This window comes from Sparus aurata, chromosome 22 (assembly GCF_900880675.1).
Source record: "Sparus aurata chromosome 22, fSpaAur1.1, whole genome shotgun sequence".
Taxonomy (NCBI): Eukaryota; Metazoa; Chordata; class Actinopteri; order Spariformes; family Sparidae; genus Sparus; species Sparus aurata.
The window spans coordinates 13,183,162-13,208,836 of NC_044208.1; the positions used below are offsets into that span (position 1 = coordinate 13,183,162).

Sequence of the window (25,675 nt, forward strand, 5' to 3'; positions counted from 1 at the left end):
CAGCTCCTTACGTGGGCATTTCCCCACTTCCTAAGCCTCAGGGCCGTACACCTCCCAGGAGTACAGAACAATGTAGCGGATGTTCTCTCCCGCCAAGGGCCGCCACAGGGCGACTGGAGACTCCACCCCGAGGTGGTGGAAATGATTTGGAGCCGCTATGGCAGAGCAGAGGTGGACGTTTTTGCCTCAGAAACATCCACACATTGTCCCCTCTGGTACTCACTGATGGAGGGGACCAGCCCTCTGGGACAGGATGCCTTGGCTCATGCCTGGCCAGCCCACCTTCTATATGCCTTTCCTCCAATTCCGCTCATTCGAGCGACACTGGAAAGAGTGCAACGGAACGACCACAGACTGCTACTGGTGGCCCCCAACTGGCCAGGGCGGCCATGGTTTCCAGTACTGCTGAAACTACTCCAGGGGGAGCCATGGCGCCTCCCAAGGAGACCGGACCTTCTCTCTCAGCTGGAGGGACGCATATGGCATCCGAATCCGGACCGCCTTCAGCTTTGGATCTGGCCATTGGGGGCCAGGAACCACTCCTGGCATCCTGTGACCAGTCAGTAATTGATACGGTGTTAAGTGCTAGGGCTCCCTCCACCAGATTACTCTATGCTAATCGGTGGAAGCTGTTCTCCCAGTGGTGCCAGGCACAGGGTGAACTACCGGAGAACAGCTCAGTGGCCACCATTCTGCGTTTCCTGCAGTCGTTATTGGACGCAGGCAGATGTGCATCAACCCTAAAGGTGTATGCAGCGGCCATTTCAGCAGGGCATGTCAGAGTGAACAACCAGACAGTGGGGTCACACTATTTGGTTAGTCAGTTTTTGAAGGGCGCACAGAGGCGTAGGCCATCAAGGGTCACTGTAGTGCCGTCATGGGACTTGACATTGGTGTTGAGGTCAGTGTGTCGGCCCCCGTTCGAACCCATAGGAGAAGCAGAACTTAGGTGGCTGTCTGCAAAGACTGCATTTCTGCTGGCAATCACATCAGCAAAGCGAGTGGGTGAACTCCACGCCCTGTCAGTGAGCCAGATGTGTATGCGTTGGTATCCGGACGGGTCAGGGGTCACTCTCCTACCCAACCCCTCCTTCCTGCCAAAGAGGGGGCCTTCCTCACATGTAAACCAGGCAATTGAGTTAGCAGCATTCAGTTCACCCAGCTCATCGCAGCAAGCAACAGAGCGGTCAGAGCGGCTTTGCCCTGTTCGGACTCTCAAGGCGTATGTGGCTGCTACAGCCCCTTTTCGTAAATCTGACAAACTGTTTGTCTGTTATGGGGGTTGTGGGAAAGGTCAACCTCTGTCAAAACAGAGGCTTTCTAAGTGGATTGTTGAGGTGATTTTACATGCTTATAGATCGCAGGGCCTACCCGCACCTAGTAACGTTCGGTGCCACTCTACTCGTAGTGTGTCTACATCATGGGCAGCCTTGAAGGGGGTCTCCTTGCAGGACATCTGTGCTGCGGCAACCTGGGAATCCTCATGTACCTTTGCTCGCTATTATCGGGTCAATGTGGCTGCTCAACAGGCTGTGGCGACGGCTGTCCTAGCAACAGCTTCCACGCCTTAAGGCGGTAAGCACTCCTCGTGACCTTGTTGGCATGAGTCATCCAGTGCTGAAGCACCGCCCTCTGGCGGTCAGGAAGAATGAAATAGAACGAGAGTTACGAATGTAACTACGGTTCTATGAATTCTGGATGACCGCCAGAGCTGTCTGTCACTCGGAATCTGGGCGAGAAGATTCTGTAGGAACAGATTGCGTGATGACGTGGGGGTTTTATACTGGGGCGTGCGCCCTACGTCATCACACGGTCACAGGTGACTTTGTTGGTATAATAACTCGACCTGCACATGTGCGAGATGGAGATATCCAGTGCTGAAGCACCGCCCTCTGGCGGTCATCCAGAATTCATAGAACCGTAGTTACATTCGTAACTCTCGTTTTACCATCTTCTGTGCGGCTGTAAGGCTGTGCTTGTCTTGTGTGTGCGTATGTAAGAGAGTGTGTATCTGTGTGTTCGCTGATGAATAAGGAGGATAAACTAACAGCCCAGCTACAGTTCCTTGTTTACATTATATTTTGAATTAAATTGAACAGTTAGAGTTGAATAGATAATAGATAATAATAACGTCATGCATCAGGAAAATGAAAATGAAAAACATCATGCTTGTCAAAGCGTTAATATTTTTCTGATAACAGTGTGAGGTGTTGCTCCTCCATATCTATCACACCAAATGTCTGCCTTTTCTCTGTTTGCACCGAGTCTCTGCTAATCATCTCATCGCTTGTATGGCGTTGTTTTCTACCACAGCGGGCCTCTGTTATTTGCATAAAAGCTCTGAAAATCCCCCACTGTATTCTACATGCTCAGTAGTATTTAAAGCAGTATTTAAAGTAGTATTTAAAGGCAAAAGAGCCAAATATTTGTCATAAGAGTTGGCTGGAGTCCAAAAAAAAAACAAAGCAAAGAAGAGAGATTATTATTCATATTCACCAGGTGGCCAGAAATGAGTGACAATGTTGCTTCATAACTGCTGGATGTGAACCGCTATCACATCACCAACTTAGATGGTGATGATGGATCACTGTTTGGGCTGCCCCCAAGTGGCCAAAAAAATTCAGTTATTACAGCAAAAGTCACAGAGGAGACGCACAGAACACTCGCTTCCTGCTCCTCAAGAGACAGTAAGTGTTTCAACCTGAAACATTTTTTGTCCTTTCCTGAGCATTATTATCAGATAAAGAGACTCTTTCTGATTTGTCCCTAATGATTCACCCCTTTTTTGTCAGATGCGTCTTTTTTGCTGGGGGAAAACAAAACAAAACTGAGAACTATATTGTCACTTTTTTTTGCTCCCTATGTTGCTGCAATCCGACGAAGCTGTTCTCAAATTGTGTCAAAAACAAGCTATAATTAATAATAATACCCCCAGGATCACACCACAGATTTTTTTTAACTACCTTTTTATATTATTATTCACCGTGCGGCTGTTTTTAATTTTTACTTCTCCAGCGAACCTGAAGGAGCTGATCTCCCAGACCATAACCAGCTGGGCTCAGGAGACTCATATCCAGGACCCGGAACTGGTCAGAGTGATGTTCAGCCTGCTGAGGAGGCAGTACGACGGCATCGGGGAGCTGCTCCGGGCCATGAAGAAATCCTACACCATCAGTGCCGCCTCGGTGCAGGATGCCATTAACCTGTTGGCGTCTCTGGGTCAGATCAGGTCTCTGCTGTCGGTACGCATGGGCAAGGAGGAGGAGAAGCTCATGATTGATGGACTGGGGTAAGAAAATACGCCTCAGTAAACACAGTGACGACTATACGACAGCGATCGCCCAGTCGTTCTACAGATTACATATGCATTCACACGTCATCTTCTTGTGCTCCCAGTGACATCATGAACAACAAGGTTTTCTACCAACATCCCAACCTGATGAGAGTGCTGGGAATGCACGAGACCGTCATGGAGGTCATGGTCAACGTGCTGGGAGGAGACAAGTCACAGGTACAATGGCGTGACCTCGTAAGGACTTCCTGTACTGACTGTGGTCTGTCGAACCCATCTCAGCCCAAGATCTACTTATGATCAGCAGAGTTCGTAGAGCTGTAGTTGAACCGTTGATCCTCCGTGCCAATTTTTCATGATTCCCAGCACCTCTATGACATTGATCAAACATTCTCAGTGACCTTTAGAAACATCGTGAACTCAGATAAATGTCTCACTAATGGCCCATATGTCCTTTAACAATCCTTGTACAGTTGGGTTAAAAAAGGTGCGAGAGGTCTTCAAACACACAAGAAGTATTGAAAATATCTGATGAAAATCAGGAGCACACGGTAGTTACTGAGGAGACAACGCGGGGGAGCGTTCCATCTTTGTCACGGTTTTGTAATCTTCTCTCAAATCACACAAGAGCGGCACTACAGGCTGCTGGAAAAGGTTACAGCACTTGAGCCCAATTTATGCCGGCGCTCTCGACTTTTGCCGAGTGTCGCTCGACAGAAATTAAAGCGACTTTTCAATCTGTGCTTCTGGTGAAAGGTTCCAGTCATCTCCATGGTAACCGGACACTATCCTCCAGCAGCCAATCAGATTGCGCGATAAACATATTAAGGTGCTCGCAACAGAACAAAAGTTCTTCCAAGGAATCACAGAACTTCACTCGATCGCTCTACCAAACATCCTGACCAGTCATCTCCAAACATCTTCAAACGTACTGCACATCTGTGTTTGTCTGTTTTTGTTGGGGAATGTTTGAGAACAGTTCAAGCTTGAATAAATAGTAGTTTGTGCTGAATTCAAATCTTGCGAGTATCAGCTTGATCTCAAAGTGTGATGTAAATAATCCAAATATATAAATTGGAATAAAATGCATTGAACACTCTTTGTTTGGAGCTGTTCATTTATAATAAATCACCACAGGGCCACTTTAAAGCTGCATTTGGAACTAAAACATGGGTCCAATTTTATGTTTCTCCCCCTTAAGAAGTTCTGACTCCCAAGTCTTTAAACAACATATAAAGTACAAATCTCTCACTTTGAAATCAGTTATAAGTCAGATCGTCTCGCCATTTGTTTCTGATTTCGATCCAGAGTTTGCGGATTCCTTGACTGAGAAGCCCTGACATATGCTCTTTACGCTGGATAGGTTGTATACTGATCTCAAGAAAAAACAAATTTACTCCTGAGATGGTGAAGTACGCCAAGATCAGCAGCCCTAATACCCAGAAAAACCACAGGGGTAATGGAGAGGGCAGAGGAGTAAAGTGGGCCTGGGGGGGCGAGAGAGGGAGTGCCTCTCAAGCCTGTCTGTCCTTTTTGGGCAGTGCTGACAGAAGCTGGGAGAGACGGTGGTGATTTAATAGCGCGGCCAGTGCCAAGCATGAATTGAACCTCAGACATAAAGACCTCAGGGAAACATTCAGGCCTTCACATCTGACTCTGGCAGTCTGATCACGCAGTCCCACACATAAATTCCGGACCGGTTTACTGCCACTTGATATGTGCCCTTCACTCGCTGTGGCCATATAAAGTGGCATTAGCACGGCTTGTTTATCAGGTTTGCGATATTTACTCCTTAATTACCTCAAATGTTGTTTAAGTCGTGACATGGTGTCTCGCTGAGCCGTGATTTTAGTTTGCGAAAGCATTTTCTGGTCACGTCTTTGACCGACACATGTACAAGATATGGCTAAGACTTAAAATCAACATGCTAAAGACTTGAAGGGTTCTCTATGTCTCAACACGGACTTTAATAAGATGTTGATTCCCGGTCGTGCACAGCATCGTAAACGCATAGCATTTACTGATATTTTTTTCCCACAAGGCAGAAAGGTGAAATAGCTTCAGCTGTCAGAAAACGAATGAATCTGCTCCTGTAGGTGAAAACATTTGGCTTGATTGAAAGTTTAACGTTCAGGGGTAAGATGAGTATTTCCCTCCCTCTGTTATCCATTCTTCCCCTCCGGCAATTTACCTTCATCTCCGGTGTGGGCTAAAATAACTCCGCTCTTAGATTCATGCATCGAATGAGCCAAACTACAGCTCGCAAAACCGAGCATGACACGGAGGTAACAGCATTTTAAATGCAAAAGGGCTCTGAATGTGAAAGGATTTTCAAGTCGTTGTGTTCCGAGCGGAAAAAATCTATTGTGTTAATTGATGACACTTTGAGCTTTTATCAGAGCCAAACACATAAGACTGTGCATCCTTTAGACGCATCAAAATAGATTAAAATCCGGCCGAGCTGCTGCCGCGGGAGCTTCCTTGGGGAAAAGGTCAGATATCATCTTTTAAGAAATGTTTTCCTGTCTCTCCTGTTAACGTCGGCTCGGCTCATACAGTATGTCATGGAGAATATTTAAGAGTTTCAGATTCACATGAAATCCCAGAGAGTCCGAATCTCCACAATCTACTCTACTGCCTGCAAAAAATTAAAATGGAATAAAGAATCAGGCCTGGAGATATCTGAGGATGGTTGGAATGATGCATTATTAAGTCTAGCTTCTTGGAATAGAATTTGATCGTCACATTATACCTGAACAAAATCCCAGGTGAGCTCATGACTCGACCGAATATCTGTTTAAAACTGCTCTTGGCTGCTGGACGGAGAGCCGTCGCATGGAAATGACTGCTGCCAGAGCACGTGAGCGGAGCGCGAGTGGAAAGATTTTGGACCGAGCCGTATTGGAATTTTTCCATCCTCCACTCTCTAATTTTGCTCTGGACTGAGAGGAGTCTGAAAGAGACACTGGAGAGAGAAAATCTGTAAAAGCTTTTAACTAATTAAAAATAAATAAGACAAGATGCAATAAGATTAAAAATCCAAACTCATGCATTGTTCCCTGAGAAATTCAGATTCATGCTAAATGTTTCATGGAAATCTGTACAGTAGTTTTCCTTGTATCGTGCTGACGAACTAATCGACCAACAAACACGGGAGAAAAGTCCATGATGGAGGCTAAAACGTGCACAGTTAAAAGACCCTGCTAAAAGAAGCTTTAAATCTAATGTTTGAGTTAATGTAATTTAAGTCTTAAAATAAGTTAAATAAGTCTTAACTTATTTCAATGAAATAACGTGTTGTGAAAGTAGCCTGGGAAGGAACTGGGTGAATGGATAGCATTTAGGATGAAAATTAGAAATTACAAATGTTTTGCTTTTTCGAGTTGAACAGGTTGAAATCTGAGATGCTTTCCACACTGCCTTCAGCCGCAGGCCAAGAAAAGCTTTCACACCTTCCAAAGAGGGCTTACCCTGACTTTAAGCCTAGGGGCTCGCTGGCCCTGCTCCAGAGCAGGGTTAGCCCAGAGTTTGTGGGGTTATTCCGTTTTTGAGTTGAGTGCAGAGTGATGTCGTGCAGAGTTGCTTTGAGCGGGGTTGCAGAGGGAGGGACGAGCTCTGTGAGCGAGAAGAGGAAACGCTAACATGCTCTGACTGCAGCCAAACTCTGTGGAGAATCTACTGAATCTGACTGTGATCTGATCAATATGAAAAACACTGTATAGAATGGACATCATATACAGTATGTGTAGAGTGCAGTGTATAAGTCCCTTATTCCTGCCTCAGAATAATAATAAGAATAAATATGGGTGCACATCTTTATGTTTGTGCTTCCATTTTTGTGTCCACAGGAGATCGCCTTCCCCAAGATGGTGGCCAGCTGCTGTCGCTTCCTGTGCTACTTCTGTCGCATTAGCCGCCAGAACCAGAAAGCCATGTTCGACCACCTGAGCTACCTGCTGGAGAACAGCAGCGTGGGGCTGGGTACGGGCTGGTCTCCTCTCCCTTTTATCCACTTACGTTTCTTTTATAGTTAATGTATATCGCTTTGACAGGAGGACGGAGCTTTAAGAAATTTATGACCAGAAGGTACTGGAGAAAAAGAAGCAAGATTTCTCAGAGGGTGGGGGGGGGGAGCGAGATGGTGAGAGGAAGCGAGAGGGTGTCGTAGCAGGAGGATTCCTTGACATTTAGAAGTTCTACGAGTAGTTACCGCACAGTAGAAAGTGAAGAGTTGGCTGCTTACTGCCTCCAGGATGATGCAGAAATGTTCACTGAAGCCAATAGCTGCCACGTGCTGGAAGACTTTTCCAGCTAATTAAGTGTGACTCAAACTTTAGTGCCCGCGTTAAGCCAGGTTATCAGTTTGAGAGGGAGAGCGACAGAGAAGCAGAGGGAGGGAGAGAGAGAGAGAGAGAAGAATGGCAGAGAGGGAAGGCAGGAAGATGAGGGACGAGGGTGTTTTTAGGCATGCAGGGCTGGACTGATGAGTCACCGGGCTCTGGCCGCTGCAGCTCCTGTAAAATAAAGCAAAGGCTCGTGAAAGAGGAGAGGTTCACATGGTGCGGAGAGGACCGGTGAATATAAACACAGCTGTTTGTTTTGCCTGACGTAAAATATTTGATCCGCTCGCTCATAAATCACAGACGTCATTGTGAAGGTGTCGGGAGACTTCTGCTTTCTGTTGGGAAATGGGTGTTTGTTTCTGGACTCACTGTCCCAAATGATAAGTTCGCCCTATTACCAATCTTTTTTTTTTTTTTCTTTTTTTTTTCTTTATCTTAATTGCCCAGCAGCTGTGTGCGCAATTAGTATTTTTTTTTTAATTATGCTCAGATTATGCGTCCCATGGGAATGTAACCGTTTCTGTAGGCAGGCAGTGTTTGTGCACAGTCAGTCCCAGAGGATGTGTTAATATCTGCACAACATCAGAGTTTTTCTGTGACTGCTGTGATCAAAATGTTGTATTAGCTGCGTATTAAAAGATGCATCGATTAAAATATTTGTAGGCTTCGCAGTAGAGTAAAAATGACGCTGCTCATCGAGGAAAGACTTCATCTTTAAGAATATTTTGTAAAGATTTTCTGAAATTCAGAATTATGTTTAAGTTTAATTCTGAAGTTTAAGTTCAGAGCCGGTTGTTTTCTTAAAACGCTCCGAAGCACTTTTAGTAAATGAGAGAGAATCTGTTAGCTTAGCTTTAAAAGTCAGTATCATAAAAAATCAGCACGTCTTGTGGATTAAGATATCCTCCTTTTGTTTAAATGTCAGATGTCGACTTGAACTGAAAACTTTAAGCGCACCTGCTCCTCTGACCTGCAGGAGAGAGAAAGCAGAGCGTGGCACATGTAGATAGACTGCCCCCTGTTGTTCAGTACAGAGCAAATGTAAAGTTGGCTGTGCTCATAATAATTTGTGTGTGTGTGTTTAGCCTCTGAAGCTATGCGAGGCTCTACTCCGCTGGATGTTGCAGCATCTTCAGTGATGGACAACAACGGCCTGGCTCTGGCCCTGGAGGAGCCCGATCTGGAGAAGGTGTGTCAATTAGTGATGAGAGGTTTGACTGAAGGTAATGACTGAGGGAGAACTTCGCATTAACCCTCATGCAACTAATGAAAAATACAAAAATAAATAGTTATTTTTCGGACCACGTGTAGTGCAAACAGTGTTCCATGTCTGGGGCACCCCGGTAGCTCTGTTGATGGAGCGTGCGTCCCACATACAGCGGCTTCGACCTCGCTGCGGCACCCCGGGGTTCAAGTCTAACCTGCTGCCTCCCTGCTGTCTGTGACGCCCCCCTCTGTCCCATCCCGCTTCCTGTCATCTCTCTAAGCTGTCCTATGAAAAGGCCCAAAAATACATAAACAAACTGCCATAAAAATACAATTTATTGATATTATTTTCAACTTTCACCGGGTTTTCAACCATCATCAGTCCTGATGATAAATACCAGCTTGTTTACTTGTCCGCTGTTTTTTTTTTTAAATGGGAAAAAAAACACAGCTAAAACACAGCTTAATTAAAAAATATGACATATATAGATAGAGAGATAGAGAGAGAGAGAGAGAGAGAGAGAGAGAGAGAGAGAGATCTTATTTTTTAGTTAAGGATCACAGAATGAAAGATGCATGGTTTTCTGCTGTGATGACAGTGGGTTGAAAATAGTAGTTTTAATTGTATGTAATATGTAGATATGACAGTTTTAGCTGTCTGTAATATAAACAGTGTATTATAAACACATCACATGGGCTGAGCTGAACAAACACCTTTGCCAAAATGTGTGCAATATGCATTAACAGAGTCAAAATGATGATGTATCAACAGTTGCATGAAGGTCGAGTATCATTTTGGTAGAAATTAGTACAGAAAGCTTATTTCCTGCATTTACATGCAACATGGCTGTACCGCAACTCAGCGGTCACCCAATTTCAGGCTAATTAGTTCAGCAGGCCATGTTTATTTCTTCCAGTGTGACCAGTGTGTGTATTTGAATCCTGTTACATGATATACTTTCTTTAGTGAATGTAAGTGAGTCGTAAACTCTATTTCAGGCTCTGTAAAGTTGTGAATTTGCATCAAATTTAATGTAACGAGCAGCGATGAGAGAACCAGATACTTTTGCAATAAGACTAAATTTAGTTATACATATGTCAGTGAGTTGAATCAGCACGTCAGTCAATGTGTAGATGTACTGGGGCAGTGAGGGGAATTTATTTTTGATGGTGTTACATATTTCAAATGATGATCTGCATTTTCTGTGATACATCAGCAACAGATTCTTTTTTATGCATTTTTTAATTGCAGAGATGATTTCTTATTAAAACTATTCACTGCTGACGTGTGGTCGCTGAAAGTAAGTCGGCTAAAAATAGAAAACGTTGTGCCACCCAGGTTTTCTCCCTGAAAATTTGACGTATGGTTTTAGAGCCACAAGCTGACTCAGCAAATGTTTCTAAGCCGTCGGTGTTACTGACGCTGACAGTGAAGAAGACAGAGTGTGCCATTAGAACACACAGGGGTAAAACCAAGTGTGTGTGTGTGTGTATGTGTGTGTGTGTGTGTGTTTGTAGGTGGTGACATACCTGGCAGGCTGTGGTCTTCAGAGCTGCGCCATGCTGGTTGCTAAGGGTTACCCTGACCTCGGCTGGAACCCCATAGAGGGAGAGCGTTACCTGTCCTTCCTGAGGTTCGCCGTCTTCTGCAACGGTATGTCAGCATTCATTATCGGTGCGCGGGGTCAGTGGAGTAGACACTTGTGGCGCTCTGCAGGCTCTCCATGTTTTGTTTTGTTTGTGTCACATGTTCCCCATCAACAGCTGGTGGTGGCGATGTGCTGTGAAAGGCAGCGAGGTAGCAATAAGGCCGAGACGAGCTATTGAAACTAATAAAAAGTGTCTAAAAAAGATCCTTCACATGTTTTTTTGGCGATTAAAATAGAGTGTAAACGAAACTTTTATTGGATGATGTTATTGTGACACAAATTGAAATAATTCTGCATGAAGGCAACGATCGGGACTTCCAGGAGACAACCTGAGTCTGCTGTAAGTCGTCTTTAGGGATCACTTAAAATAACACTGTCCGTTTCCCTGCGTTATATACCAGGGGAGAGTGTGGAGGAAAATGCCAACGTGGTGGTGAAGCTTCTGATCAGACGCCCGGAGTGTTTCGGCCCCGCCCTGAGAGGAGAGGGAGGTCAGGGTCTGTTGGCCGCCATGAATGAGGCCATCAAGATCTCTGAGGATCCTGCCCTGGACCTGCCCAAGACTCCTGCTGGCGTGCCTACCGGGTAGGAATCCACGGCAGTTCTAACATAATTTAACTTCTAGTTGGGCTTGAAAAAGCCTTAGAATTAGCATTTAGATCATCATGAGACACTCTTGAAAGTCTGATGAAGTCTCATTATCTGTATATTTGTGGTGAATTGTTGCATTTAATTAGATTTGCCCTTGTGTTCCATGAGCTCTGCTTAAGCAGCATTATTCTAGTTAATACGCTTCTTGATAGCGCTGCATTGTTTGCACTGATATATTGTTCATGCACATTAATGGGAGATTTAAGTGTACTTCGTTGTGTAAGCCTGCACAAAGGAACTGGAAAGAAATGAGTTTGTTACCCTCATTTTTGAAGTTTAATCATCATCACTTCACTAGAAAGTCCAAAACCATGTCAGTTCAAATTCAGATGAATCCTCTCCAGACACGTTTTAAGATGTATTAAAAGTTCATCACAAATCTTGTCATTCCCCCTCACACACACATGAATATGCAATCGTGATTCCTTTTAAACCTTTAATTGCTGTATAAAAGACGTCTCCTACTTTGCTATCCGGTCTGTACTCAGTGTAAGTTTCTACATCGAAATTGCACAATTTGGCATGATTGGCTTCCAAACGTGCAGGTGCACATATTTAACGGAGATTCAAGGTGACCACGGAGAGACTTTCCCCTTCTTCAGCAGATGAATGTTGAATCAGCCCTCCAGTGTCGGACCCAGCCATTCATCATTCTGCACAGTGAAGCCCAAATATCCCAAGGAAAATAACAAAAAGGCAGAACACATTTTTGAGTCTTTAAAATGTCCCTGTGATGGTGGACAGAATGCAAAACTTTGTCTTTTCCAGTGCCGAAATGGTGGAAATCAACTCGTTTTAAGAACTTTCGAGGACTAGGTGATTCTTTTTCAAGATACAGTGCACATTTTTAAAAGCTTCCTCGAAAAAACAACATGATTTGAGCATAAAGATACAAGATCTGGATACTTTGTGCAGATATATTTGGTTAAAGGTTTAAGAGAAAAGAATATAGCTGCCTCGATGTTGAAGCTGTGGCCAGTTTGTGTTGGTGCCTGCCTGCTCACATCAGTATGCAGCGGCTGTAATACAATGGCTGCATTTTAATGGAGAAGGATATAATTGCACGGAGTCAGAAGAGGGAGTGGGAAGTGGTTCAAAATCAATATGTATAACACAGTAGCCTGTTCGTAGATCATGTAATATGACAAAACGTTGTTATAAATGGAGACACAATTGCCCATCCGTTGCTCCTCTGGTGCCCATCTTCCTCTCAGATTACCTTGTGGAGAACTTGTGACTCTATGGTCACTGGGTTTCTTGTGTTTGTGTGTCTCAGGTCTGGCGAGGAGGAGGGAGAGGTTATTCACATGGGCAACGCCATCATGTCTTTCTACTCGGCCCTTATTGACCTGCTGGGACGCTGCGCTCCAGAGATGCATGTGAGGCTCCCTTTACAGTTTGTTACTCTTCAACTCAGGTTGTAGAGTGAACAGTAACCACTTAGAATGAGTGTGGGGGGGATGGGGCGTATCCATCGGACCAGAGCGAGCTTAACGATAACCTCAGATTTGTAAGTAGAGGTGTGAAATGGGTAGAATTTGTAATTACATGACTGTCAAATGGACGTGGAAGGGCCTCTGAACCTGAAATAATTTTAATGACCACTCCGCTGGTTTCAAAATGTCCAATTGCATGGAAGCTTATGAAAAAATGACCCTACGTCTCACTGGAGAAACAGCTTCGTAACGAGTTGACAGTCTCAATTGTTCGTTTGAAGCCTTCTTCAGGAGAGAACTATTATGTACATGTTATATTTGAGCCCAACAATTAGTTGGGCACAAAAATAGAGTCATGGGTCAAACATTATTAGGATTATTTCCTCAGAGAATAACAAATGTTTGTTTTCATGAGCTAACGAGATGATTCCCACGAGATAAGCTGATAATGTTTGACTTTATAAGAATCAAACTGACAACAAACTTTGCAAACATTTGAAAAGATAAAAAAAAAAAAAAAAGGGGTGTATAGGTTTTTGCTTTCCTTTTGTATAATGTTTATTTTGCTATCGTGGGAAGTGACGAGCCAACCTCAGAAGAAGAAAAAGGTACATTGTTTTACATATTTCGGGAATGTAAAAGTCTGGCCCCCATCAAATTCTGCTGTCATAAACTTACAACAGACTTACTTCCATGTTATTGAGGAACAACAGAGCGCGCTGAGATGAAACGGCAGAATGTTTGTGTCTCTTGCAGCTTATCAATGCGGGCAAAGGTGAGGCGCTGCGTATCCGGGCCATCCTGCGCTCTCTGGTTCCCACTACGGACCTGGTGGGCGTCATCAGCATCCCCCTCATAATGCCTGTTGTCAATAAAGGTATGTTGGTATTTTCATGACCAGTGTCTTACTCGTTTTTATTGTATCCAGATGGTGATTGTTTAAAAGCAGCAGTTGAAACAGAAATACAGTAAATAAGAAAAAAATAACACAGATTTGAACTGGTAGTGAGGGAAATAATCTCTAATAGTATATAATAGTAGAAGAAGTGACTAAGAAAAGCGTTCGACTGAAGCAGAATAATGATCCTTCGACCGGATTCGAGGCTGAAACAGTAAAACTTAAAACTAATGTGTACAATTACAAGCTACAGTGTATAAGAATGACAAGTTCTCTGCTGCCTAACATGCCACATTTACAGAGTGGAGTCAGAAAAAGAGTTGATTTTGATAAATCTCGCTGCCAGATCAAGACAACTGAAATAATTTCATATCTGTGCACTTTGAGAGTCATCTCCCCTCTGCCAGCCAGAGGTAGATAATGTAAATGACTGTGTCACACAGCCAGGCTTCATTCAGGAGGGGAGGGTTTACTTCTCTCTCTGGGTTTCTGCTGTGGGAGGAAATTGGGGCCTGCGGGGCGTTTCTAATACCTTTGTAGTTACGGCATCGATTCGAAATCGCACATTAAAAATAGCTCACCAACACAAAAATTAACTTTCCCTCCAATTTTCCTTATCTAATGAGAGCAAGCTGCGTCTTAAATGGCTGAACTCACTTATAACAAGTTTCAAAACCCCCAATTTTCATGCCTTGAATTACTTTTACTTTGAATGTAACCTCAGCACTCATGATGTCTGCTGTGAAAATGTTTTTCTTATTATTTTGGTTATAAATTATGTAAAATTTCAAACTGCATTTAAAGATAAGTTCATGTTTGTATCAGATAAGATACAATGATAGGTACGATGTTAACGATGGTATGCTTCGATAGAAACGGGACATTAACCTCCAGCTTTTTACCCCTTCAATACGTTCGATTTCAGATGGCACAGTGACGGAGCCCGACATGGCAGCCTGCTTCTGTCCGGACCACAAGACCTCAATGGTGCTCTTCCTGGAGCGAGTGTACGGCATCGAGGACCAGGCCTTCCTGCTCCACATGTTAGAGGTCGGCTTCCTGCCCGACCTCCAAGCCTCGGCTACTCTGGACACAGTGAGTCAAGGTTTTTGCATACATATGGTAAACTGCAGCATCATTGCCACCAACCATCACCACAAAAAGGCAAATTTACCTCTAAAGGCACTAAGAAAACTTTTTAAAAGACAATCTTGTTCAGTCTGAGATCCTTTCAGTCTTTTTTATAAATGGTTAAATGAACCCAAAATGGGAATCCTTTAATCATCAAAGACAGTTCAATTCTTTCAACTCCACTTCGTCTTTCTCTTTGTTATCTGTCACAGGAGGTGTTGAGCACCACAGAGACGGCGTTGGCCATGAACAGATACATCGGCTCTGCCCTGCTGCCTCTGCTGACCCGCTGTGCCGCTCTCTTTGCTGGCACGGAGCACTACGCGCATCTCGTCGACTCCACGCTGCAGACCATCTACCGGCTGTCCAAAGGCCGCTCGCTCACCAAGGCCCAAAGGGACGCTATCGAGGAGTGTCTGCTGGCTATCTGCAAGTAAGGCGCGCCGAGCGGAGCCATTAGAGGGGGAGCTGGAGATTTAGAGGCTGCACGTTGTTATTTTTCAAACAGTGCTGCTGTCAAACGGCTTGTCCCAGGCTTTAGTGCAACACTTATTGACAAGTCTGTTGTTCCACTTTAGTAGGTCTGCTCCCAGCAAACCACAGTCCAATGTAGTTCAAGTCATACTAACATGAGACTGAATTTAACCAAGATTTTGTGTAAGTTCTAGAATTATTCTTAGGTAAGAGTGTGCCCGTTTATCATGTTGAAGCTGCATTTATTGTATCTACTTCCTTTTATGACATCAAGGGAAGCCACTGCTTTTGATTTTGATTTTTGATTTTTCAATCTAAATAATGTAATTCTTACATTTCACAGGCATCTGCGTCCATCAATGATGCAGCAGCTGCTCAGGCGGCTGGTGTTCGACGTCCCTATGCTCGCCGATTACTGCAAGATACCTCTCCGGGTGAGACATTTGACTCTTGTCGCTGCCGCGCTTGATTTATGAGCTGGAAGAGTAATGGGACAATTATAACAAGCAATCATGTTGCACAACCCATTTATCCTCGCTGGGTGCTGAGCACCGAGACACATGATTGTTTCCTCCACAGACCATTTCTATGACATCAGGTTGACATCAGGCATGTTACAGTGATTCCTTACTCTCTGTTCAGTGATATGACAGGAATTTGAGGACTTAAGCTGAAATGATGTTCTCTTGTGTCCCTCATGTCTAGCTTCTGACCAACCACTATGAGCAGAACTGGAAGTACTACTGCCTACCCTCGGGTATGGGCAGCTTTGGCACTGCCTCCGAGGAGGAGCTCCTCCTAACCAAGAAACTCTTCTGGGGAACCTTTGACTCCCTGTCTCACAAGGTACAACCAGAAACTAAGACGTGATTTATGATTTTGGAAAGCTGCAAAACCTCTTATCGGTTTCTTTATCTGCTCTTCTTCTTGCTCATTATCAGTGGATCCGAGGTGTCAGGAGGCACGGCGCTATGTTCCTCAAATCTCTCAGTTTTGCATTACAAAATGTTCATAACCCAGTGGTGTGTGCCCTCGTGAAGCTTTCCCCCCATCTGCTGTTGTTATTTTTTAAATATCCTGTTTTCAGAAAATGTCGATTTTTCAGCACCTAAGTGTGCCTCCCATGAGAGAAAAAAGTTCTCGGTAGTCAGAGGTAGTGAAGCGAAAGCTCAATGAAGGGCTTGTGAGCAGTGCAGCTGAGGCAGAACCAAAACAGATGAATCATGTATCAGTTTGTGACAGGCCATCGCTTGGTGCAGACTCCTCCAGCTCCCTGCCTTTCATGTTGCCTCTCTCCATTTTTCTTCCCATGACTTTGCTCTGCTCAGTCTGTCAATCTAACGGCTAATCAGGCGTGTCCTCATTGCAGAGAAAATGGTGAGTAAACCCCGGTTTGTAACCCTCCCTCCCGCTGTGTCTGTCTCCTCTGTAGAAGTATGATGCCGAACTTTTCAAAAGCGCCAAGTCATGCCTGTGCGCCATCGCTGGAGCCCTGCCGCCCGACTTTGTGGATGCCAGTCTTGGAGCAACCCTGGAGAAACAGGTTTCAGTGGACGCACAGGGCAACTTCGATCCCAAACCCATTAACACTGCCAAGTGAGTGGTCTGAAGAGTCAAGGAGGCACGATGTTCAAATCTGAATCCAACATTTAGTGACTGATACCGATTTCCACTGCTGTCCTGGATTGTTTGCCCGCGAAATTGAACTTGCTCAATATACAAGTAGAATTGACTTTGGAATGATAATAAATATTTAAACATTGTCTCCACTTTCTAGTATCTCCCTTCCTGAAAAACTTGAGTACATTGCCAACAAATATGCAGAGCATTCCCATGACAAGTGGTCCTCAGAGAAGGTCAGTCCCTGCCCAAATGGTTTAAAAAAAAAAATATCCTGCCTTGTGCATTTAATTTAACTTGTAACGTATTCAACATCGCCTGTTTTTAGCATGCATTTTTTTTACTTCTGAGTTCGTATACTAAGTGGCCTTAAAAAAAACTGTTGTTGCAGGTGTCAGCGGGCTGGAAACATGGAGACAGTGTGGACGAGCAGGCCAAATCTCATCCACTGCTGAAGCCTTACAAAGCTCTGAGCGAGAAGGTACTTACAGCACACACTGGCACACACCATGACTGCTGTTTGTCCATCAAAAATAAGTAATATACATGCTTTTTAAAGAAGGAAATCTTTTAGCCAGAGTTTCCTCAGTGGCAAAGCTAGTGTGAAGACGGGCATGATTGTGTTGAGTCAGGGTGCAAAACCAGTGTCCCAGTGTCTTTTTAGAGCTCAAGGTAATGTTTGCCAGCTCAAACAGTTTTTATTTCGAGATCGGATGTACGTGTCCGACTCGCGTAACTGTCTGGTGGGGGCGCGGTCCTGTATCAGTTGTTCAGCCCAAAACGGTAACTGTCTGAACCCCTGTTTGTGTTCGACGTGTAGGAAAGAGAAACGTACCGCTGGCCAGTGAGGGAGTCACTGAAGAGCATGCTGGCTATGGGCTGGAACATTGAGAGGACCAAGGAGGGAGAAGCCATGTTCCAACAACGAGAGAGCGAAAAACAGCGGAAGACGTCCGAGTCTCAGGTAGAACATCCCGATGTGGGACCAGCTCGATGTGTAATACTTTACGTCTCACATTTACAAGATTCTCCTTGTTTTCCAAGTTGTCTTAGTCCTTTAGTAAGCATTTGCTCACCTCTTGCTGTGGTTGCATTGTGTACAGGAGATAATTTACAGCAGGGCCCCATTAACAGATTAAATGGGAGGATCACGCCCTCGTACGCGCAGAGCAGCAAAACTAATGGCTTGTATCGGTAATGGTATCACTTTAACATCCTGCGTCATTCATCAGAGAAGTGCATTTTTTCATTTGCTATTAAAGTTTTTGGGCGAGACAAATAAAAAAAAAAACCTGAATGTCGTCTGAGACTAAGAAGTCGCTGCTGCAGTTTTAAAGTGAGTCGGCGGTGAAACTGCCGACAGAAAAAAAAGTATTAGTGCATTCACATCTCTTCCGACTTTTGCCTGTTAGTGAGATTTTAGGTCATAACAAGGAAATAACGTTTAAGCCACAGAGAAGATTTATTCTCTTACATGGTGATTTTGTCCAAGGCTTGGTGGGACGCCAGAGCCTTCGCTAAAACCACTAAAATAGTGACTTATATAGATAAGTCACTCTACAACAGAAACTAAAACACTGACATGCAATACATGCTGCTAGCTATCAGAATGATTGGAATTGATGATCGAGACAGTTATCCGTTAAATCACAGCTGGATTGTTTAAGTTGATAAAAGATGGTAATATATACATCGATTTTAAGGGACATTTTGTTGAACACCTCTGACTTTTGTGCTTGTGTCGTGTCTGTCTGCCCGTGTAGATGAATGGATTCAGTCCCAGTCCGATGGACTTGCACAACGTCACTTTGTCAAGAGAGTTACAGGTTTGTATTAGTTTGACTTTTCACAATACATTAATTGTTTCAGTTGTTACGTTTGCCCTCGGGAGATTCAGCTTGAGAATTGTCCTTGTCACACAAATCCACCATGAAAGTGTTTGTATTTGGTGACATTGCCGTATCTGCAGGGCATGGTGGAGGTGGTTGCAGAAAATTACCACAACATCTGGGCCAAGAAGAAGAAAACTGAACTCGTTAGCAAAGGTGCGTAGTGTTTCTGACTAGTGATTTGTGTAAAATGCAGTTGAAATGACCCTTTGAATTTGGTTTGACGCGTCAGGAGGAGGGACCCACCCGCTGCTGGTTCCCTATGACACCCTGACAGCTAAAGAGAAGTACAGAGACAGAGAGAAGGCCCAGGACCTCTTCAAGTTCCTGCAGATCAGTGGCTACGTCATCTCGAGGTTACTTTCCCTCTCCAGTTGACTCTCCATTAAAGAAATACATTTTTTTTAAAAATCTAAAAAGTTTATTGTCACAAGAGCTCAAGCTAATTTAAAAGTCTAACTGAGACGAGACATTAACTTGAGCTTACGTCTCCAGATAAACTGATTTACAGAAAGATAGGGAATGCTGGAAACAAACAAACAAACAACAAACAAACAAACAAAGCAGAAAAGGACTCTTATGTAATTTGTGGTCATTTCATCTGACAGAGGTCTGAAGGACATGGAGCAGGAGTCATCATCCATGGAGAAGCGTTTCTCCTACAAGTTCCTCAAGAGACTGCTGAAGTACATCGACTCTGCCCAGGAGTTCATTGCCCATCTTGGTCAGTGTGTTGCATTTTAAACCCACTCTGACTGAGCACTAACGGGTGCTTTACATTGATTCAGAATTCCCCACACTGACCTTGCCACTCATTTTTGTTGTTGATCCAGAGGCCATGGCCACCAGTGGGAAGACGGACAAATCACCTCACGACCAGGAAATCAAGTTCTTTGCGAAGGTCTGGAAGTCCGTTAACACCACTTGCAACTGAATACTGAAACGTTGATACATTGACTTTGAGTCTCATAGCTGCATTTCTTCTCTTCAGGTGTTGCTTCCTCTGACAGATCAAACTTTTAAGAACCACTGTCTCTACTTCCTGTCCACACCCAGCAAGAACCTGAGCATCTGCGGCTGTGCCGCCAACAAAGAGAAGGAGATGGTTACCAGGTACGAAAACAATCTGTGAAATCATTTTTTTCCGTTGTCAGGTTTTTCCTGTTCAGAGGTTTGTCCTCTTTATCTCAGTGAAGAGTGCAGAATTCGTCTTTCATGTTTTCCCTCAGACTTTTTCTTATTTCCTTGCTTACTTTGCTTATTTCCCCTCATCTTTGTTCTCTCTGAAGCTTTTTTGTTTAATTCTTTTCTTGCCGTCTTTCTTTCCCAGCCTGTTCTGTAAGCTGGCAGCTCTTGTCAGACACAGGATTTCTCTCTTTGGTAAGGTTTGCTTTGCCTCTCTCTGTGTATGCTCGTCTGCCTCTTTGATTCCAATCTCTGTCCACATCTACCGCAAATGTTTCTCTTCCAGGAAGTGACTCTGCAATGATGGTCAGCTGCCTGGACATCCTCACTCACTCCCTCGACACCAGGTGAGCACACATTGCCGTCTGCGTTTGCACAGCGATCCATAAAGCGCTCAGTTTCGTCCTGTGCACGTCAGCCCCTGTGTCCCCTCCCCTCTGTTAGAACGGTGATGAAGTCGGGCGCGGAGCTCGTCAAAGCCGGGCTCCGGACTTTCTTTGAGAACGCGGCGGAGGACCTGGAGAAGCTGTCGGAGATGCTGAAACTGGGGAAGTTCATGCAGTCCCGCGCTCAGATGAAGAGCGTCAGCCAGAGCATCAACTACGTGACCGTGGCGCTGCTGCCCATCCTCACCGCCCTGTTCGAGCACATCAGGACGTACGAGTTTGCGGTGGACCTGCTGTGTGAGTTTGCGTTTCCACACCCACCATCGTCAGTTTTCTTATTTTTGTTTGATTTAAACTGCTCTTTGAATTGAAGCAACAATATATAACTTAATGCTACGTCTGACACCTGTCACAGGTTTGTATTTATGACAGTGGTCAGTTGTACGAAATGGTATCAGTGTCATCCTGGTTCTTAAAATTAGGTTATCATAGCAGCAGGTACATTCAAGTACAAATACAATCCAATATAGGGACAAATATATAAATGGTAAGAAACAATGAATATGCAAAAAACAATAAAGTACTATATACAGTAAAATGCTCAAGCGGTTACAAAATAAGATAAAATACTGAGGGAAATAAAATAAAAATGAACTTAAGTGGAACTTAAGGTGCAAGAGAAAGAAGGTGCAGTTCTATTTACAGGGATAAGAATTTAAAGCGCAGTAAATTATTTGTGTGTTTTTGAATGAGCGTTGCACCAGGCAGGAATGATTTCCTGTGCTGTTCCTTAAGGCAGCGGGGTTGAATGAGTCTGTTGCTGAAGTTGCTCTTATGATTATTTAAGATGTGACTGCAGTCTTCTGGTTCTTCCAAAACATCAGGTATTACGTATCTTGCTCATGGACACTTCGACATGCAGCTCAGCTCAGCCAATGGGAGCTGGGATTCAAACCAGCCACATATGTTTGTGGCACCGAATAAATAGACCCGATATTATCGCTTTCAATACCAGAGAGTTAATCTCATCAGCAATTTTCACTTTTAATTTGTCTTTCTCTTACTGTCGTGTTAAGTATTAACAGAAGTGCGGGTTTGGTGTTGAATATAAACTAGATATGTGCCTGATGAGTGTTTTTTATCCGTTGCAGTGGATGACGTGCAGCTGTCCTGCTACCGAATCCTCACCTGTCTCTACTCTCTGGGAACGGGAAAGAACATCTTTGTGGAGAGGTGAGGATGTAAAATGGCTTTTTGTTCCACCCGTGAGCAGAGCTGTATATTTGATCATTAAGTTGAAGAATTCTTGCGGAATGCTCGCTATAATATTCATGATTTTCACAATTGGTATCAATGAACTGTGAAATAGCACCCCATAAACTACATTATGCAGGGCAGTGTTAATTAGGACACGGCTGATAAGCTTTTTTGGCGTGTAGGATGATTTATGTTCTCTTATTAAAAGCTACTATGATGCATATGCAACAGTTTTGTGCCACAGTATCTTTTACAACACGAGGGACAGATGTTTGGATCTTGGCCCGACAGAGTAACGATCGTATTTTATGAAAATCTATCACGAGAAAAAATATTTCACGGCCCAGGAGGAGAGGACACGACAGAAACGCGCTTTGCGGTGAAATGTCCTTTATTAAAATCATCATTCTATGTCGTTATTTCCTGACCTGCTGTTACACGCCAAAGAAACCTCCTAAAACTGTTGTAGAAAAGATAGCTTGCCACCTTGAGCCGACTCCTAAATGAATCCTGATGCCAGCTCTGTGTGCTGGCGAACAGAGTGCTTGAAGCCATGTTGTATGTGTCATTAAATGGATTTGCCCATGTGCTGCTTTTTCTAACTTTCTGCAGACATCTTCCAGCGCTGGGGGAGAGTCTGGCGACCCTGGTGGGTGCCATGCCTGTGGCGTTCCTGGAGCCCGACCTGAACGCCCACAACCCGCTGTCTGTGTTCAACACCAAAACCCCTCGAGAGAGAGCCAGTGAGTGAATTGCGACATTGCCGTGAATATGCTTCGGAGCTTCCTGAAAGATGCAGATTTTTTTTCAAATGTCGTCTTGACGTTTTTGTCTTCCAGTCCTCAGTATGCCCGACACAGTGGAGGAGATGTGTCCAGAGATGCCTCGTCTCGACAGACTCTTGAAGGACGTCAACGATGTCTCCGAGTCCGGTGCTCGCTACAGCGACATGCCACAGGTCTGAAGGGCAGATTGTATGCTACTGAGTTGAATCAGGGGGCGGGATCCACACTTTATACGGGGGACTAAAAATTGAGGATATCTAAGCCTCTACTCAGGCAACAGTTTTCTCCGTGGGAGGCTGAAATTGGGCAGGGAGGTCAAGTGAGTGTGTAAATGTGTATTTGTGTACTTTACTAATACAGAGTGTGGTGATGGGATGTGCCAATCACAAAAAAAGGGAACATAACTCACAGCATGATTTAATGGAGCATTGTCGTGGTCTCAAGGGGACACCTGCTGGTGTGTAACTTTTAAACAGATTCACTTAACATGACCAGACTTTGTACACACACACAGACACACACACACCAATTTGCCATGTCTGTGAGGCATTTTAATGCAAAGCGTCGCAGCTACGGCAAAGTCGTCACGCTTGTTTAAACATCTTGTGAATTGCCAAATTACCAAATAGTTGGAGTCGCCCTTTTGTTAAATATCCTTTTAAAAAAAAGACAATGTTTAAGATGATATCATTTTGATTTTGTGCTGACAGCGGAATATTATGTCATAACCCAGTCTCAATGAGGAGAACTTTCTGAAGTGATATCGCTCCTTTTAAACAGTTTAGAGACACAATTGCATGAATAAAGTGTGCACATGCAGTTGGAGTGTATCACTGAAGGTATACTAAACTTAATCGTAGATCAATTTATAGATTTAACCTCAAATCAAATGTGACTGTAACTACAGTGACCTAAATGTAACAGTTATATTAGACATTATCAGCGTCTGTTGCACAATTGAGAGTCACATGATAAAAGTAAAAATCTTGCGTGGGCTTAAAAAGCAGCAGTGGCGTAAAGTCTCAGATGTACGATAATGTCACTCAGAACTTGGCTCAGTGTTCCGTTCTTCCATCGTCCTGAAGTTTCACCTTCACCTCGTCACCTGCAGGTCATCGAGGTGATCCTCCCCATGCTGTGTAACTATCTGTCCTACTGGTGGGAGAAGGGTCCGGAGAACTCGCCTCCGAATGCCGACTGCTGCACGATGGTGACCTCTGAACACCTCAGCATCATCCTGGGAAACATCCTCAAGATCCTCAACAACAACCTGGGCATCGACGACGCACCCTGGATGAAGAGGATTGCAGGTAAGTGCCAGGCTCACGGCAGAATATGTAGGATTTTATGAAGGGCTTCCCGCTGGTCGGACTGTGATTTTTCTAGGCTTGAATGGTTCTCTTGGCCACAGCAGAGGCATTCATTTGCATTTAATTAGGTGGTGAGCTCTGTTGATTTTTCTCAACAGAAGTTGAAACTACCCTGCTCGCCCCTCCTTTCCCTCTGAAAACCATTAACAACAAGCAGAGTGTCGTTGGGTTCAGATTTTAGCATACTAACAGATATTTAAATCAGGAAACCCGTGTGGGATCCTCAGATTAATACAATAACTTTTAATTTTTTTGACAGCATTTGCATTTCCAGTGCACACTCCTCAGTGGGAGTTCAGGAAAGGCCAGACAGCGTAATTGGCTGCCGTGGTGCCGAACAGTCTGCGGCACTTTCTGACTTTATAAAACTATATTTGAATATTGCTCAGCCAACAAACAAGGACATTAAGCAAGAAGAAAAAAAATCAGGTTTAATATCTAACACATTTTTGTCTAATATTTTCGAGAGAAGGATAAAAAGTGAAATTGCTGATCTGGCTTAAAAAACTTGTTGTCCTCAAAAATAGTTGGACAGTTGTGACAGCTGACACCAGAGCTCAGTTATTCCCGGGGCCAGAGGAAAGACTTCGACTTCTATGTTCTGCACAGACTCTTCCAGATTCCTGTCTTATTCTTGTCAGCGTCCGTTCCTCTGTTCCACGTGCCCAGAATATATTATCCGTTTTGTCTCTGTCTCCAGTCTACTCTCAGCCAATCATCTGCAAGGCCGGAGCAGACCTGCTGAGGTCCCACTTCCTGCCCACGCTGGACAAACTGAGGAAGAAGACGGTGAAGGTGAGAGCTTAAGATACGCCCTATGTAGTATTACTGCAGCATCCACACGGTAGATTTTTCGCTGACGCCATCGCGAGCTGCTGAACCCGTATCGCCAGTAGGCAGAAGAGCATGATTGCCATTCACATCACCTACTGGGACTGAATATACCTCCGTCACTTAATAAGAGAGGACGCAGGGAGGAGGTTGTTACTACTGAGTTGGACTGGGTCGTGTGAGGACACTGACACTAATGAATTGATTTGCCAGAGATGAGTTGTTGATGTGCTGCAAACGCAGGTCGTGGCCGAGGAGGAGCTGCTGAAGGCCGACAGCAAAGGTGACAACCAGGAGGCCGAGCTGCTCATCCTGGATGAGTTCGCCGTGCTCTGCAGAGACCTCTACGCCTTCTACCCCATGCTCATCCGTTACGTGGACATCAACAGGTACAATATATGGAAGGATTTCTTTGATTTGCACGCATGAGTTTGTCCCGTTCTTCCTGCATTTTTGCAGTTCCTCCACATTTTTTTCTGATGGGGCAACACTGCAGGTGGAGAGTGTAACACCTTTAACTGATGGCTACAGTATAACCATGAAACTTACATTCAGTAAATTTTAGTTTTATTGAATGTCATGTTTATTTCATGTTTATGCAAATCAGGCATTCTTGAATTAAATATGTCCTAATTTGCACACATTTACAGAAAATTGTATAAAGCTGCGTTCAGGGAATTGTTGATTTTTCTTTTTATCACTTCATAAATCAGAGCAAAAACAGTAAACAGTCATTAATATGATACATTTTGTCCTTGCTAGAAGGAGTAAAAGTGTTATATAAATCAGATTAGATTGGAATAAAACTGAAACATTTTCTTTATGTAAATGCTCCTAACATGGAATTTTAGGTTAGTTTGGGTTACTTTATTATTTTTGTTTATTGTTCTTTATAATAAACTCTTTTTCAGTGAAGTTCATTCATTTGGCATGACAATACCAAACAGGATAGAAAGAAATGACACTTCAACAAATCCCAAATTAACACCAATCATGTTGTCAGGAATCCACAGATCCCTTGAAACATGAAACTTGAACAGCCTTCACAATAAACACGAGATATATCACTTTCTGGCTTGGTGTATGAGAAAGAAATCAACTGAGTAAACGGCCTTATGAGATACATATTGTAATGTTCAGGCACTGAAGGTGTAGAGGGGAAAAATAGTCAATAGTCATCATAGTCATCATAGTCATCACCATGAAAGTCTGCACAATTTGATTACTTAGATTAATTTACCTGATATTATTTTGAAATATGTAAATGAGGCA

General features: G+C 43.9%; 1 protein-coding gene across 11 annotated transcripts in view; it reads left to right on the top strand.

Moving 5' to 3' along the window:
• ryr3 (ryanodine receptor 3) overlaps nt 1-25,675 on the top strand; it is a 138,525-nt gene that overhangs the window by 86,675 nt on the left and 26,175 nt on the right. For all 11 annotated transcript variants that reach the window (XM_030404939.1, XM_030404940.1, XM_030404941.1 and 8 more), the window contains 31 exons: nt 3,016-3,289; nt 3,397-3,511; nt 7,141-7,273; nt 8,721-8,824; nt 10,360-10,495; nt 10,892-11,075; nt 12,418-12,520; nt 13,334-13,454; nt 14,401-14,570; nt 14,819-15,039; nt 15,424-15,514; nt 15,786-15,926; nt 16,513-16,676; nt 16,858-16,936; nt 17,092-17,181; nt 17,521-17,664; nt 18,464-18,526; nt 18,670-18,745; nt 18,822-18,945; nt 19,198-19,313; nt 19,423-19,490; nt 19,581-19,702; nt 19,920-19,969; nt 20,061-20,121; nt 20,219-20,457; nt 21,312-21,393; nt 22,030-22,160; nt 22,257-22,375; nt 23,314-23,512; nt 24,273-24,367; nt 24,647-24,792. In XM_030404939.1, coding sequence (XP_030260799.1) covers nt 3,016-3,289; nt 3,397-3,511; nt 7,141-7,273; nt 8,721-8,824; nt 10,360-10,495; nt 10,892-11,075; nt 12,418-12,520; nt 13,334-13,454; nt 14,401-14,570; nt 14,819-15,039; nt 15,424-15,514; nt 15,786-15,926; nt 16,513-16,676; nt 16,858-16,936; nt 17,092-17,181; nt 17,521-17,664; nt 18,464-18,526; nt 18,670-18,745; nt 18,822-18,945; nt 19,198-19,313; nt 19,423-19,490; nt 19,581-19,702; nt 19,920-19,969; nt 20,061-20,121; nt 20,219-20,457; nt 21,312-21,393; nt 22,030-22,160; nt 22,257-22,375; nt 23,314-23,512; nt 24,273-24,367; nt 24,647-24,792 — 3,961 coding nt within the window. The remainder of the gene's footprint in view (nt 1-3,015; nt 3,290-3,396; nt 3,512-7,140; nt 7,274-8,720; nt 8,825-10,359; nt 10,496-10,891; nt 11,076-12,417; nt 12,521-13,333; nt 13,455-14,400; nt 14,571-14,818; nt 15,040-15,423; nt 15,515-15,785; nt 15,927-16,512; nt 16,677-16,857; nt 16,937-17,091; nt 17,182-17,520; nt 17,665-18,463; nt 18,527-18,669; nt 18,746-18,821; nt 18,946-19,197; nt 19,314-19,422; nt 19,491-19,580; nt 19,703-19,919; nt 19,970-20,060; nt 20,122-20,218; nt 20,458-21,311; nt 21,394-22,029; nt 22,161-22,256; nt 22,376-23,313; nt 23,513-24,272; nt 24,368-24,646; nt 24,793-25,675) is intronic.